At 37.6% G+C, this 17,698-nt stretch overlaps 1 protein-coding gene across 1 annotated transcript in view; it reads left to right on the forward strand.

Moving 5' to 3' along the window:
* Window positions 1-17,698, forward strand: part of PREP (prolyl endopeptidase) — a 92,422-nt gene that overhangs the window by 16,560 nt on the left and 58,164 nt on the right. Inside the window, exon 7 of the mRNA XM_030489229.1 lies at window positions 9,822-9,927. Coding sequence (XP_030345089.1) covers window positions 9,822-9,927 — 106 coding nt within the window. The remainder of the gene's footprint in view (window positions 1-9,821; window positions 9,928-17,698) is intronic.

The raw sequence follows: 17,698 nt of genomic DNA on the forward strand, positions 1-17,698 counted from the left end.
AGAACCTTTTTTTACATAATCTCATCTATTCATGAAATATACCTGTAACAACTGACCTGAATAGCAGTGTAAACTTGCAAATGGGGCTTTGGGAAGTTGTGTTTGTTTTTTTTACCGTTTAAAACTAGTCAGTTATGTTGAATTGAACTGCAATAAAATGGAATTTGGAAATAGTTATCCTTATTTTTCCCTAGTTCCATAAATAAATGGGCTTTCTGTTTGTGACAGATGTCTTGTAGTGATGTATCTGCTGATTCACATGAGTGATGCTTATTATTATTGCTTTGCAGTGTCATGAGCTATACTACACGTGTTATGAAGGCAAATTAATTTCCGTGGGGGAGGGCTGTTGTAGTCTGATTCATTAGACTATACAGCTTTTTAGGGTAGTGAAAGTTTACAGTCTCAGATGGTATTAAGTCCCATGAAAATGATATCTTCTGTGTTGGGTGTAGAGGTACCTTTCTCTTACAAATACCAAAACCTTCTTTGAGATAATAGCATACTAACAGAGCCTTTTCTTATCTAAGTTGAAGGAGCAAGGCTGGAGCATCTCAAGATCAGAAATAACAGGAATTCCTATGAGAAGGACCGTGGAATGGAATTTGTAGTACAGTGCTTGTAGTGAGTAGCAAAGAGTTTGCCTGGCTAGGGTCCCCAGAAGCAGCAGTCCTGCATCTCCTGGCTCTTCTATTGTGAAAGAAGAGCTTGAGGCAGCCTTTAATGTAAAAGAAGTATCTTTTTATCTGATACCAAATGTCTCAGGGAAATTTTGTGATTAATAAGAATCTATAGCCCTTACATGAAATGCTCAAAAGGTTTTTGCGGTGGGAGGAAGGGACTGATAGTAGTAACTTTTGCAGTAGGATAGAAAAATAATAGAATCTATCGCAGCTACCAGTTCTGAAGCCGTTGGAATTGAAACAGCCGCATAAGTATTGGGAAAGTGGGGAGGATGTTGAATAGAGAAACACCCCACTACTCTGGGTTCTTGTTTAATAAATTTATATGGCTGCTTATGACTCTTTTCTTGACATCTAGGAGGCATAAACTTCCAGAGATACTGGTATTTAATAAGAAATGCTATTTTAAGGAGGCATGGTAAAGCAGAGATCCACCTTGATAAATAATCTTGAGCTTATCTAAGTGAAACATTTAAAACAGCTAATACGCTGGGGTTGTGCTGTAAGCTTTAGCTGTAAAATGTGGCTCTGTCATCCTTATAGGAATGAAAAATGGATTTTAATGGTCAGGAAGAAACATATTCTGCAATTAAAAACCCCAAAACACAACAATGCAATTGAAAAATGTGGTTTCATCCTTGTGCAATAGTTAAAAAATCTTCAGGCTATTCAAACAAGTTTTATGGACAATTTGTATGTGTTTGAGAAAGTGGAAGACCACAAAGTAATGGGGGAAAATTAAAATGTCACTAGTAAAAATTAAATTATTGTCCTGAAAATCATTACTTGGTGCTAATATACTGCCACAGATTTTAAAATACAGCTTTGCACAGCTCAGCATTTTATCAAAGTCTGCTTTGATGCATTCCTGTCAGATTAATAAATGTTTTTTTTCTACAGGGCTTTGGTAGGCCAAATATTTAGATACATTTGGTTGTTTTACCCAAGCTCCAGTGAAGACAGTGAGATTATGGTGTGGGATGGTCTAGCCTAAACTACCAAACCTTTCTCCGTAGTGGGGGACAGAGCTTGATCTTCCATACTTGGGTTTAAAGCAGAATTTGCAGGTCTTGCAATCACTGAGTCGAGGGAGAGAAATATGTTGCTTACAAGTGAAAAACACCTGACAAGGTGCTTCTTTTGGAGAATCCAAAAGAAATAATATTGCCATGATAATTAAAAAAATGAGTAATCTCAAATGCACTGTAGGGAGTTGGTGCAGTATGTATTTTCAATGGAGAAAAGAAACTAGGTCCCTGATTAGGACAAAAAAGGGTTGTGTAGAGTCTTATCAGCTTAATATGTTTACAAGACAACATGCAAGAAAACAGCTTCAGTTTTTTGCCTCATTACCCATTCAACACCAGCTGCAAGTATGCTTGATTCAAACAAAATCTATGGTGCTGAAAATGATGTTGGAATAGAAATACAGATGCATTTCCAACTCCTTATTTGAATGGATTGCTTCTGAGGAAGAAAAATCTGTTTATTGTTAGTCAGATGTATTAGTTTTAAAAAAGAAGATATCAAATCTTCTCATTATTCTAGAGAAAGCATATGTATTTCTGGTACAGATTCTGCTACAGTGGAGGAGCTATGAAGAGCAGGGGCAGAGTTTATTTGAATAACATCCCAGTAGAGGGCAGTCTGGTACGAAGATTTTTGAAACCTTGGCAATGTTACAGCTGCTCGCAGCAAAGAGGAGCTTCCCATGCTTCTCTGTTTAAGTGGCATGTTCTTGTTTCTTCTCCAGACTCGCAGAGCATCTCTCACAGCCAGAGTGTTATTCTCAAAGTTAAACAATAAGTTATATAAGAGCCTTTCACAGTTGGTAGTGTTAAAAGTCCCTACGGTACCAGCAGGAAAGTAAATTGGAAAGAGAGGGTGAGGGGAACCCTCCCACCCTCTCATCCCAGTTCTGCCAGCAGTAAACCAAGTACAATTTGTCATATGGTCTAATAAACGCAGTGCACAGTCCCTGAATTGACTCTTTTTTTTAATGTTTAGAGCTGTCAGTTAACATCAGTGGTTTTCAACTATGGAGGTGATCTTGCAAATGAAATTCAGAGCACAGAGGAGTAAGCTGTGCCAGATGTGTGCAGGCTATGGCGTTTTTGCTGAAGGAACATGGAAGTGCAGTATCCGCAGGGGAAGGGCTCACAAAATTGTCAGCTTGCTCGAGTGAGACTCGCTGCTGGATAAAATGGGCCTGTTTTTTTTCTAAAGCCTTACACTGTCTTTTTGAAGGCTGAATCTGGAATAGAAGCCTACTATGAATATCTTCCTACAGCCATGGCAGTAGGTCTGGAGAATTTTAGAGAGTTTTACTATTAAGAAACAGGGAGGCAATCTTTCTGGCTGCACATTAGGCTGTGGAAGCTATGTAATCTCTTAAATAACCAGGTTCCTGCTGTTTTGGTGCTTTCATTGCACTCGAAAGCAAGCTGAAACACACAGAGAAAGTCATGGGTGATGTTTGTCTGTCACCTCAGAATGTAGTTCTGTGGGACCTGATGCTGAAGTTTTGTATTCCTGTAATCACTCATCATTAGGGCTGCTGAAATCTAGTTTATTAAACTAGTATGATGCAAATAGAAAACAAAATGAAGCATTTGCAGCCTTAGAGTACCAGTTTCAGGGCGGGGAGGGGGGGCTTACATTATGCGGACAGTCGCAAGAAGTCGCTTAGTGAAAGGAAGTTTTTGCCCCAGTCATCATCATGTTAAAAGGCCAAAAGACTGCTAGGACATTAAAATGTGATAGGAGCTATATGCAAGCTTCAGTGACTTTCTGGCACCACTGCAAAGATAATGTCAGAGCATATGAATATTAAAAAAAAAAAAAAAAATCTAGTCAGTCACTCGGGGTGGTTTAAACTGTTCAGTATATAGCATAGAGTGAAAATTATAGCAGTGTTAAAATGCAGCTTATTGATGCTATGGGGTTTTAATTCCTAGTTATTAATGCCATGCATTGCATGGTTGCTTCCTTATTACCACCCATCTTGCCTTCTCTGGACCATTTATCTTCCCATGACTGGGTACGCACTGTCCGCACTGAGTTACTGATTTGACCATTTGGCTCTGTTTGAAGCTTTGATCGTGTCTGTGATTTTTAGTGAGCTTTGAATTTTACTTTTTTTGGGGGGGGCAGGGTTCGGGGTTTTTTTGTGATTAATTTGCTCCATTTCACTGGAAATGTATTAGATAGCAATGACAGCTGCCTTGTTCCATATGCAAAGGGCACTAGTGTATGAAGAGCAGTAGTTTGTAAACTAACCACAGATGCATTTTAGGTTGTGGATTGTGATAATGTTTATGTCTGCAGTTAAAGGAGAAGTCAGTTTATCTTTTCCTCAACGTAACCGTATCATCTAATAACTGAATCTGACTAATTTTTTAGTATCTTGTTATGCAGAAACAAATTATACCATGATTAGTGTTTTTCCACCTTGATAATAAAAAGGGCAAAGGTGGTAAAACTTTTAATTGGTCAGCTTAAAAAGGAATGATGTACATATACATATAGTTGCCTTAATATAATACTGTGCACTCAAAGGGCCCCTATTTGTGAACTAAAAATAGAGAGCTCTTCCTTATCCTGAATCTTGAAGTGATGACCCAGGTAGTATTCAAAAAACTAGCATTGATATTCACCGGGATTGCTGTCATGTGCTTTTCTTGGAAGCAAAGCATTTAAATGTCCTCCTATTGACATTTTACTTGAGGAGTAATACATAAAGCCAGGAATTCTGAAAACCTGACAGCCTTCTTCTGCTCATTATTTTTTGTGTTTTAGTTTAATTATGTATGAATTTTTGGTCTGAAATTTGCTGCTAGTAGACAAAATACTTCAGTTTTACTGCGGATTGTCATAGATGGTTAGTACTATTGTAACAGATCACATAACCCTTTGGGATTCTTTATATGGAATTAACTATATTAATTAAAAAAAAAAATTAATTGGAAAACTCTTTACTAATTAGGCTTTAAATAATATATCTTTTTTTGATATCCACTGATTTGTTGAAGTTACAGTTAAACTACTTCATCTCTTAATGATTTTCAAAGCAGTGGTTACTTTTCATCAAAATAGAGAGAAGAGATAACATTGAAACGAAATTGCTAATAAAAACAAAAAATACTCCACTATAAACCAAAACTTCACAATAAAGATTTTACTTCAAAGAGTCTGATCCTTGAAAGACTAACAGTACTTGGGAGCGGAGCTATTCTGTATGTTTGTATGGTGTAAAGATGGTCACAGTAAATACTTCAGAAATAATAGATCTAATAAATTCAAAATTGCCAAGTGATTGAATGGCAGCAGTGAAACTACAACCTATGTAGTAACGTCAGCTCTTTGAAATAATCCTTCCTTTACTGGTGCTGATTTAGGGATAAGTGCTGCTTATGCCAATAAAATCATGGTTATGCTGAAGGTTTTTGAAAGCTCCAGTTGAAGGGCTGCAGAATTTCTTCTGTCCTATTTTGACAGGACCTAAATATCTTTTAAAAATGTTCAGTTGCTTTATAACCTCCTTACCTTTTACCAGTGGATGTTGTTTGAAATGATAGAAATTATTTTAATGGGAGAAATGTGTGCTGGCTAGCATTCCAGATCTCTCAGAAATTATTGAGATGTGTTTCCTTTTCAGCTTGGATGTGGGACTGGGAGAATTTATTTCTGATCCAGACTGTCAGTTCTGACTTTACAGCTGTCTCCCTTACGCTGAACCATGAATGCATTTTAAGATTTGAGTGGAATGCTGGTATGAAGTTTCAGTTCACAAGTTTGTGGGCCAAAAGCAAGGATTGCCATTCAGCTCCTGAAGATGATGTAGCAGCATAAGAATAACCCAAATGATAGTGGGGAAATCCTATTTCCTTTTGCCATTCTGAAACCCAGAGACTTGTCTGTTTGTGGTGTAGAAGGGTCAGTGGCATTCAGGCTGTGATTACACATTCATCAGTACTGCCATCTGAGCTGCCTTAAGCAATCTCTGCCCCTGTTATTCATGTTTCCAGCTGCTTGGTGCAGTATGTTGGCTCAGCCATTTGTGCAACTGCACAGTGAACTGACTGAGATACTAATCTGGCAGAGGGACTGCTTTTATTCTGTTTCTTTTTTGTTGGTTTTTTTGTTGTTATGTTTTGGGTAGGTTGGTTGTTTTGGTTTTTTTCTTTTACTACTTTTTTGGGTGGGTTTTTTTTGTTTGGTTGGTTTTTGTGGGGTGGGTGTTTTGGTTTTTCTTTTTTGGTTTTTCGTTTAACATGCTGGATTTTTCAGCTGGATCAGTTCCTCAGTCTGGTTTAGCTCACAAATGGTGAATGCTTATACTGACGTAACTAGGGGAATGAACTTCCAGGGACACAAGCAACCATAGCAGTAGGAAGAACTAGAGGTGGAGACCACATAAGCTGGTACTGCTGCCAGTATTTGCTCATCAAATTGTAACTTTGCAATGTGGATGTCTAAATACGCAGTATAATACTAAACATTTTAGCATGCTGCAGTCAGCAGTGTCTTGTCCTGTTTCTGTCAAATTCCTTTGGATTATAGAACTCACTGATATAAGAATAGCTTTAGTGATAGAGACAGACCTAATTGGCATCCCACCAGCAGTATGCTTTGGGAATTCCTACTTCAAATTAAACATAAACTGCTATCAACTTTTCACTAGTCCAGCTGGGAATCTGGAAAATAAAAATTCATTAGATGTACTCAGATTTGCTGTCATCAGAGGTTCTGAATTGCCCTTGCAGCAACATCATCAGAAATTTGCGAGTAAGTTTGCTTTCTTGGGCAAAACAAGCAGTCTTCTGCTAACTGTTAACTCACAGCATCAAAGAAGAAATTTATGCGGGTTCTGACTACAACTGAAAGAATTTTGTGTGTCATACTCTTGAGTTTAACTGAGATTTGTATTTGTATATACTACTTGCAACTATTTAACATGTTTTGTGAGTTGGTGAGGAAAAGAAGGGGAGACTTGGCGCTTTGACAATATGAATAGTTGTTTAAGAAGCATATTGCAGTCACTAGTTTAATTAGAACTGATACCCACAGTTGATGTTTGTCTAAAAACACTGAAGATGCTGCTTTCAAAAAAGATCACCTGATCTTGGTTTCTATTTCTGACTATACTCCCATCTTGGAAGAAGGAGGCAAAATATCTCCATTTTGCAGACTGTCCTGTTAAAGCTATCTTAGCTGTTTCATACAATAGGGGGTTTTTGGTCCAGTAGGAATCTTAAGTGTTTTTTTCTGTTTGCCTTCTGAGCTTTCAGCTGTATGGACTTTTTGTAGGGGTATAATTAGTTGTTGACAAAATGCCTGCAAAAAATGTGACTTACAAACATGACTTTGAGATTAGTTTTGTTTGTTTTGAGGGGTCTTTGGTTGTTGGGTTGTGGGGTTTTTTTGTTAGCTTTCATACATGGAGATTTGCGTCTGTATTCTACTAAGTTCCTTTCTTGTGTCTTCAAAGCTGTGGATGTGTTTGAACAGCATTATAATTGGGACCTAATTCTTCTGAAATTTATTTTGCATAACTAATTCTACAGATACTTTACACAACTAACGTTACAAATATTAAAGTAAATCGAAGAAGTAATTACAATATATAAGATATTTTTTGAAGATGTGTTTAGGGCCAAATGGAAAGGTTCCAGAACTAGTTTGTGACTAGGGATTTAATTTTCCATTAGATATTGTCATATAAGAACATGGGCAGGAAACAGCTTTCTCTATCAGTTGTTAATAAAAGCACCTAAGTCTAGTAATTTTGGAATATGCTCAAAACAGCTTAGTCAGGAGAGGAAAACTTTTAAGTTGATGACTTCTTCTTACTTCCTGCCTTTCCTTGATGGGCTTGCACTTTCAAAAAAGCTTTGCCAGGACACAGTGTTTGCAAAGCCTGAGTAGAAAGAACAATTCATTGATGATGTTACATACCATTTTGGAAACTTTATCGTGTGTGTGTGTATGTGCATGTGCAAAAGCAAACCAGGAAGCTTCATCAGAAAATTTATAATATGGTTGTAGCTTGTAATGTTCATTTAACAGCAGCATTAGATGTTTGTGTATGTAAACCTAGTGAAAATGGCAAATATTAAAACTTTCTAAGTGTCATTTAGCTTGCCACAACAAGCAGAAGTGTCCTTAAGATTATCAGTTTGGATGGTTTCTAAGAAATTTCATACTGCTTTGTGACAGAAAACACACCTTATTAATTCTGTCACTGGAGAACTTGAGGGAAAATTTGCTATGAATTAAGTGTTTGTCATTCAGATGGACTAAGCTGCCAGCCTTTTTCTGCATCTGAGATGAACTTCTGGCAGATACCTTAAGGCAGCCAGAGATCCAAAGCTAATCTCTACCACTTGGGTAGTTTTTTCTGTTGTATGTCATGCTGTGAACAACAGCATTAAGTAGATGAGTATTCATCTTTTGCTTTTAAAAGTTGGATTGGCAAAGCAACTGTGTAGAGCAAGTATGGTTGCTGTATGCCAAGAGCTGACTTGATGGTATTCGCTGTCCTGCCATTGTGAACAATTGAATTTTGGTTTTCCCATTCAAGCAGCAGGTATTATATTATCTTACAAGGCTCAATTCACAACAAGTGTGAATCTGGAGTCATTTGGTAATCCTGGATTTTGGCATATCTAGGATATTCACAGGTTCAAACGCTGACTGTATTGGGTATGGTAGAGAGAGGAAGCATGGTGAGAGCTCCTCATGTAGAGGAGGCAGCAGTTAATTTATATAGGCCTGTAAGATTCACCGAGGGCCTGTTTTAAGAAGTAGGTTCTATTTAGCTGACAGGTTACACAGTAAAAAAGTAAAGTAAAAGTAAAAAAAATGCTTACACGGGGATCAAAATAAAAACCTGACTGAGATAAATGCCCCTTTCACTTAAGTATTAGCTGTTTCAGCAGCACAATTTTTGCTTTGGTTGATCAGCAAGTGCAGTCCTGGTACATCTCTGCCTCTCTTAAAATACTTGAATTAATACCTGTATCCAAATTGCTGATTTTCAATGAGGTACGTGTAACTGGGCCTTCTCATGTTGCAGCTGGACTGTTTCCATAAGCCTGGGGGGGAAGGGGAGAGGAAGGCCAATTCCTTTTTGCATGGTATTGATACCTTGATAAAGGGGTTTGGAACTTCATAAGTTTTGACACCATCTTCAAGAAACATTTTGGGAATTGTTTGGACAGAAGACACTAGTTGCTCCATTTTTTGGTTTTGTGAGTTTTGGGGAGTTTGTTTTGTTTTGGGGGTTTGGGGTTTTTTTTGTTGTAATGGTTTTTGTTGTTGGTTTGGTTTGGTTTTTTTCCTTCTTGCCAGCAGGTTGGCTTTTTGGACTGTTTATACTGAGTCCATTCTTAGTTACTAAAATGTCAAGGTAGTGCTGTACATTAGCTGTTGCATTGGGTATATGCGGTATATCTTGGTACTGGGGCAGCTGCAGGGGTGGCTTCTGTGAGAAGACACAGGGGCTGACCCCATGTCCAACAGAGCCAATGCCAGACGGCTCCAAGACGGACCCACTGCTGCCCAAAGCTGAGCCCATCGGCAATGCTGGTAGCACCTCTGTGATAACATATTTAAGAAGATGAAAAAACCCAACTGCACAACAGAGAGTGGAGTGAGGATATGTGAGAGAAACAATTCTGCAGGCACCAAGGTCAGTGCAGAAGGAGCAGGTGCCGGAGCAGAGATTCCCCTGCAGCCTGTGGTGTAGACCATGGTGAGGCAGGCTGTCCCCCTGGAGGCCCAGAGTGGAGCAGATATCCACTCTGACTCAGACACCTTTTTAGCTGGAATACTTTTAATAATAATATATTTTTTTAATTCACAGTGGAAAAAAACAAATAATGTTTTTTAATTCACAGTGGAAATAAAATCTCCTGAAATGTCAGCAAACTATACTTATGTTATTTGTTGATGTAGGTAATGAGTGTGGGTTCTTGGTGAGTTCTCATATTCCACACATGTTTGCTCACTCAACTAATTTCAGCATCAATTCATTTTTTAGTAGGGGTTTAAGGACTAACTTTTCAAGTTGGTTGGTTGGGTTTTTTTTTCCCCCAGAAGGTGAATTGTCTTTGATTTTTCTGTAACTTCTTACAGGTATCAGATGATGGTCGATATGTCTTGCTGTCTATCCGAGAAGGCTGTGATCCAGTGAACAGGCTGTGGTACTGTGATCTACAGAAAGAGTCTCAGGGTATATCGGGTATGTGTTGTCTTTCTTTGTAAGTTTTGCTTCATTTTAGGACAATGCAAGACTTGAAATACTTTATGTTTTTATATATACACAAGATCTAACTGTAACCATTTGCTTGCACGAATTCTCCGTTTTGTAAACTTTGGAGCTCTCCGTATCTGTCTCACTAAGTTGTCTAATGCGTTTTCAGTGCAAAGACTCTTATATTTACCCTTGTCTTTCTACCTCCATGCTAGTAAGCACAGATCTGACAGTAAGCATCTGGGTCATTTCCTAGAGTTGATCTTCCATGCAAATGTAAATAACCTGTCCCTCTGGTCCTTCAGCCTTTGATGGCCAGAGGCAGTAAGTAGAGCAAGCAGTGATATATGTAAGCTTAATTCTTGGTTCTGCCGTGAGAGGTATGATTTCAGTTCAACTTGTAAGTTTTTGGGACAGAAGGTGTAGAAGAGGTTGCTTGTGAAGCTAGGATAAACTAGTGCCAAATTTCATTATTTAAGCTGTTTTAGAGAAGTAAATGAGCAACTCTACAATAACAGAGTTTAATGGCAAGTCTCTCTTAAGACTTGCATTTAACTTACAGTTTATACAGACTGTTCAGTAATAGATTTCAAACTATGATGGGTTAAGATTAAGTGATACTTAGAGAATTAAGTATAATGGAAGCACATTCTTAACAAAACCATGAGATAGAAAAATACTGACTCCTGGCTCTTGTTATGCCATTGATAGAATGCAGTGTTCTAGACAAGGGTCTGTGTAAGTATCAAACCATACCACTTGTGAAGTGTTAAGAGAATCAAGTGTCTTTGAGAAATATCTGTACTTTTAAGATGTATTACGTTATCCTTCTATCTTTTAGAACAGGCTTTATTTATGAGTAGACCTCACTTTTGATGACATCTAAGATCCTTCCTGCCATTTTCCTCCTTCAGAACTATTGAGTGTTTAATCTGAGCCTTTTTACTTGACCTGTTTACAATATTCTGTTTGTTCAAAAATCCATTCTAGAGTTCAGAATATCTCATCTTAGTTTTGAAAAAAATGTAAAGGAAAGAAAAGTAGGATAGCTAGCGGGTTTTTTTTCAGTGTCCTAGATGGTATTTGATATAGATAAATAATCAGAATTTCAGACACTTTTTTTTTTTTATTCTCTATTTGCTCTTTTAATCCAGGTTGTCCAAGAATGCACTAGTTCTCTAGAATATTTTCTTTTTATGTCTTAGATCTTTCAAGTCTCAAACTTCTTTAGACTTGTTCAAAGGCATCAAACGCAAAAGGCAGTGAGGCCTTTTCAAAAGTAACAGGCAGTAATATTTTACATGGCATCCATTACTTACATATTTCTTTGGGAGGAAGTAAGAGCAGTTGCAAAACAAAAGTTATTGGATGAGATTCTAATTCTTATGAAATTTGTGGCAAAACCCTAATTACAGAATGACATGCTTCAGCAGATTGTTTTTAAAGCTGCTCTGTAGTGTATATTGTTTATAAAATAATACTTCAATCATGTAATCATAAACTGCTCTTTTCTTAAAAATATTTCTATTCCATGGTAAACATACTACTGCATAGTTCAAAATGCTACATGTAAAACTGTGAGTTAAAGAATTTTCTGTTACTTAGAATTGCACAAAAATGAAGAGAACTGCTTCTCATCTGTGACTTATTACCTGAAAAATCTATTTCAAAATGTCATGTTAACTAACTGAGGGATGCTTTTCTTGATTTTTGATTGCTAATAGTGCATTCCTTTCCTTTGACAGAAGGCAGTCCAATTTCTTAAGTTGTTTAAACAATTTTCTAAATGTTCTAAAAAAAAGAACATGTTCTCATAGTCAATATATACGATCACTGGAGAATGAATTTCTTTCCCTTCTGATGTACTGAGGCCTTGTAGTTAGCTGTCACTCTGTACTGTTTCTTAGAAATGATGGTTGCAATGATAAAGGCTGCTTATTTGGCCCCCTTACTAACAAAATTCTGCAAAGAAGTCATGAACTTCAGTGTTCAATGAAAATAAATGCTGTTACTAACACTTTCTGCTTCCGAAAAAGCAGAAGGAATTCCTTGGAAATGGGAGGTGCAAAAGTATCTCTCTTTCATTTTAGGAACTATAATAGCCAAAAACTAGAAGAAGAGGAGAAAGTCTCCTGTTATCTGTAGATTAGCTGTAAATTTGTAGAGGAAAGGGTTGAAAATAGCAGAGTACATTGAAAGAGTGAATGTATGTGCATGCTTGTTCCCTAAACAACTTTCTCTTCTTTTATAGAATCATAGAATAGTTAGGGTTGGAAAGGACCTTAAGATCATCTAGTTCCACCCCCACTGCCGTGGGCAGGGACACCACGCACTAAACCATGTCACCCAAGACTCCATCCAACCTGGCCTTCAACGCTGCCAGGTACGGAGCATTCACAGCTTCCTTGGGCAACTCATTGCAGTGCCTCGCCACCCTCACAATAAAGAACTTCTTCCTTACATCTAACCTGAACTTCCCCTCTTTTAGTTGGAACTCATTACCCCTTGTCTTATCACTACAGTCCCTGGTGAAGAGTCCCTCCCCAGCATCCTTGTAGGCTCCCTTCAGATACTGGAAGGCTGCTGTGAGGTCTCAAGAATGCACTGGAGGTGAAATGGCCAGGGAGACATGAGAACCTGTTAAGTAAGGGCTGTGGCATAAACCTGATCTTGTTATACCTTGAAGATTCACTCAGATGAGCAACGTTATGGTTGCCTGAGGTGTAGAGAAGGCTTCAGAAGAAAGTTCTGCCGTCTTAGACTTGAGAAACTTTCAGTCATGGTTCCATGTGGATTATCACAGACATGAAAGATAATGGAAGTTTGTGCTTCAACTGTTACATTCATAACAGCTCTCTTCTGTGTGTATTCTCTGATAAAACGACACTCTGCTTATGGGGAATGTTATTATGAATTGAGTTAAAATGTCAGCCAAGTTTATATAACTCTCTGCATCAGGTTCCATTAGTTCCAGTGTTCAGAGACTGAAGTATCTCTTCATTACATACAAGATTCTGTTTTTGCTTTGTAGTCTTTTAAGAGGGACCCTTGTGCATTTGTTTACTCAGATCGTAATAGTGTTCAGCTGGGCTTTGTCACTGTGAGGGATTGCGGTGATCTGAGATGACACAGTTTCAGAACTGATCCATGGATTAGAAGGAGCAGTAGTAAGCACAGCTAGGTTTCTAGAGATCTCCTTTAACAACCTGATTTCTATGCTGACTTCTCCCAGAGGTAACAACTGAAAGTCATAGATCAATTTGTAGTATGTTAGACAAGTGTGTTCTCAGAGTCGAAACAAAGTCTAACTGCTATAACTGGGAAAATTCAATGAAATATCATAGTAAAGGAATATTAGCTGGTGTGGCGTGTGATTTAAAGGATGTACAGGGTGGATAAATAGGGTAGTTATGTTTGGTTTTAAATTTGTATGCTCATTTTCTTGAATGGGCTATTAAGTGAGATGTCAGTTAGGTAATAACAAGACTAAGTTGCTCTAAGTCACATGTTCATTAAGCTCATCTGGCAGCTAGTTGCATCACTGACTGCTGTGAGATGCAAACTGTGGACGAGATGGTTAATGAATTTTCTTATATGGTGCTGTACTGCAGGAATTCGGTCATTGCCGAATTCTGTGTTCGAGGTAAAGTGAGAATCAGTTGCAGACCCAAGATGTGTTAGAGGAGATGACAGACTCAATTTACCTGTTCGGACCATTAGCTGGGGCTCCTGTGTTCTTGTGCTGTTATGCGGAAAAACTCTGTGTGAAATAAGAGTCGTCAGGATGATTCAGTCATGTGGAATATGGGTAGCCTTCTGGAGAGGTCTGGACCTCTGTGCAGATTGCAAAGGGTGCCCATGACTGTTAGCTCACATGCTTCCAAAATTAAAGGGAGAGAACCAAAAGGGAAAAACTGCAAAACTGAAAGCTACTTTCCAAAATTGAAACAGAACATTCCTTCTGTGGCATTTGAAGAAAGTAGAAAGCTGAGGTAAGACAAAAAGTTATTTAAGACACAGGTGTTTGTGAAAGGAGATCTCAAAAAAAAGAGAACTAGTTGCAGGTCTATTTAAGTCAGTATTAGTTATTTTGAAAATTGTATTGACTGGTAAAGAGGGAATGCAGGAAATGGAAAAAAGAAAGAAAATGTTGGGCTATTATAGGTAGCCTAGGATCCAGCAGATAATGCTTCTGATATAGATGCTTCTTGTGTGTTTTAGGGAGAGTGCTTTGACGGTGAAACTCCAATTTAGTGACCTTAACAAAGAGATGAAATAATACTAGATTAGAAAGAGGAGAGCTCTGATTGTTTTGGTCAAAATGCTTTTACATCCTGGAGATACTTTCTGAGGAGAGACGTGCAAATAGTCTGAATTTCCAACTGAAAGTTGAAAAGGTGACCATTGTACTTTCATTTATTTAGGTTTTAGCACCATGTTAAGGTGAGACTGACTAAACTAGTTACCCGATTGCTGAAGTTGATTGACTAAAGAAAGCTTCTGTCAAATATGCCAGACACAGCTATGGTTGTATAATGAGCTGAAAAAAATAACAGAGCTGGTAATTAAGGGAAAGGACCTAATATATGGAATGCACCTCAAAATTGAAAGGACACGACTGGTTTTCTGATATTATAAATGGTCTTGTAGTAACTCCTGGCACCCCTGTTCCTTATAACACTTCAGTGTTTGGACTTGTCCTTCAAAGTCTCACATAGTCTGGTTATAGGAGTGTCCTTTATTCTGTTAAATTTCTTTGAGATGCATCAGAATTTAAATACTTTTTGAGCCACGAGTCAAAATAAGTGCTTGTGCATATACTTGAGGGCTAAAGCCACACTACCACTGTAGAAGCTCACATGCTCAATTTACTGAGTATGTTGCTCTACAGCAGCATCTTGGCTGCTGTAGCAGCAAAGATGAGTAGGCAGATCTGATTTCTCATGTCTGTATCAGGCAAAACGAAAGGTGAGGCTTGCCTTAACTGCACAGGGGTATAAACACAAGGTAATAAACTGTTCGTATCCCAGACATTTTACAGTCATGTTACATGTTGTCGTACTGAGTAGTAATGTTCTGGTTTCTAGGTTGAGGATCATGTAATAAGTGAAGATGTTTGTGTTTCCGTGAAATGATTCGTAGTTTGGATCCCTTTGATGGAGTGCTGTACAGCTTATTTAGAAATAGTGATTGCTTTTATAATTTTCCTTGTTTAAAGCAGGCCTTAAGAAAAAAATCATTAAATTCCATGCAATCTGGTAACATTACACTGGATATTCTTGAGAGGTTGGGAGGTGACAGAATTCGTTTATGAGCATATACAACTAAAAGTCTTCTCTGTCATGTACAGAGATTATTATATAGTTTTTCATTATTATGTTCATCTTTGGGGGCTTGATTGATTTAGTTGAACTAGTCTGTTCAACACACAGATGGGCTTGTGAAATATTTCGAGACTGGTATCAACCAATTTCCCATAGTTCTGAATTTATATTGTAAAGTCATAGTTTAGAAAGTTACATTGCAGTTTCTCGTGGCAGTAAGTACGTTGTACTCAGGGTTGTAAGAATTAAGGTTGGCTAGCTCATTTGTGGGATTCATTTCTATCTTCGTGTATTTTGGAAACATGGTACAATTTTTTTTTTTTAATGTTTTAATTTTTTGTACCTACATGTTAAGAGACCTGCTTGCTCAGAGTAAAGTCTGAAAGACCAAAAAAAAACCCTCATTTTCCCTTAAAGAACACAGTATCCAGTTGAATTATTTTGCTTAAATTTGCAGTATAGAACGGAGAAGTGAAGTGGAGTAGGGAGGGGGGGATGCATCTTGGGAAAATACATAAGAAAAAGGAATGCAAATGAAAGAGTATGTTTCATGTGTGGAAATGAGAACCACTTATCAAAAAGCTGCCTGACAAAACTCGGAAGATGACTGTGAATTCAGGGATGAGTCAGCTACTCATTAAGAAACATAATATAGCTCATAACAGGCTTACAGGGTTCAGATATTTCTTTCCCCAGCAGATGAAAGGAATGTATAGTCTTCCCTTTTTATTCTTATTTACATACAGCTTGGTTTTATAGCATTTCCTTTTTAACTTCAAATTAAATTCAACAGTTTCTGGCTGTTTTGAAAGATTAATACAACAGAATAAGCATATCAAATGAAAAAGCTGTAAAACCTTTTTTGCCTCCTTAAATTGTGAACTTTTTATGCTCAATGACATGCCTATCCTGTTTTTACTATATATCTAGACAATACACATAGATAAGTAAATCTGCACCTTTTCCATCTCCGAGACTGAAAGGGACGATCCAGATTGTCTCACAAGTATCAGCAAGAACTGGAACAGAATGAAAGAGAAAGTTCTCACCTTTTTGCTAACAACACCAGATTGTGTTGGGGTTTTTTTTCCACCTCCTTTAAGCTTTACATTAAACCACTAGTCTTGTTTTCTGAACGAGAGTCTGGCAGGCAGTGGTGCTAAATCAAAATGCCCTGTTGTTTCAAGGTGCCTGGCTTAGGTTTTAGTTCACTTACCTTTACTTATCTTTGTTGTTGTAAATTATTTCAATTTTTCACAGCATATGTTGCTTCCATTTGGAAGAATGGAAGTCATCTTCAGTCACCTTGCTAGTGAAGAAAGATTACTGGGCCTTAAAAATAAGGATCATAATGTATTTTTTCATGGGTTTTATCCCATATTGTATAGATCAGTAACATCATCTGGACATTACAATTCTGAAATATTTCAGTACTTATCTTTCAGATTCTTTGCTACCCCATGGAACCTGCAGTCCTGAGCTACATTTCTATTCTATGAAATTCAGAGAGAGGGCCCATAGATAAGAATGAATGATCACCTGCCTATTGAGATACTGAAATTAGGAAATAGGGACAAAGTTGAAACTACATGGGATGTATGTACTCCATGTCCTGTGTTGGGCAGGAACTGACCTTGACTCTGAGTGGAGGTCACATCTAATAAATGAGAGCAGACTATTTCTAAATGTTTGAGAAACTTAAAGGATTTGACTTGCTTATTTCTACGTTTGAAACTTTTAGGTGTGTCAGCCCTTCCCTCTTTGCTGTATGTGATTACTCATGATATTTAGTCAACAGCTATAGGTAGAGTTTACACTGCAATCTTCTGTAATAGTCCTTGTCAGTTTGTTTTCCCTTGAAGATAATCTGCACAGTAATGTTTCTATTTCTTTCCACGAACATTACAGAGAACATCTGAGCATCTTTTCTGCTTCCCAGATTAGCTATAATGTTCTTCATTCTTCCATTCCCTCCTTCACAGTCTTTCTCCTGTATACAGACTGAGTCATTTTCCTCTTCAAATATTCAGGTTGTTTGCTAGGTTTTTAAGTGGGCCATTGCGAACTCTTTGTGCCAAGAATGCTCCTTTTTAGAATAGAAAATCACTGGGATAAGTAAGTTATGAAAAATACATACCTATTTTTGTAAGAATTTTAAATTAGTCTGAAAAGATAAGAGGTTTGGGGAGATATTGTTTCCCCTACTCCTCTACTACCATGTGTATCTCATGATTCTCACCAGGTTAAACCAGTTTGTGGCTTAGTTTTTACGACAAAACTCTTCGTGTTAGAAGTGAGCAGGTTTACCAACTGGAATTTTATGTTTATAAACTTATGTTTCTAACTTAACCAAATGCACTTAAAAAAAAAAAAAAAGGCTGTTATCTCATATGAAAAAGTGTTTTACAAATATCTGTGCTGGCAAGACGATACTG

This window comes from Strigops habroptila, chromosome 6, assembly GCF_004027225.2.
Source record: "Strigops habroptila isolate Jane chromosome 6, bStrHab1.2.pri, whole genome shotgun sequence".
In the NCBI taxonomy this organism is placed as follows: Eukaryota; Metazoa; Chordata; class Aves; order Psittaciformes; family Psittacidae; genus Strigops; species Strigops habroptila.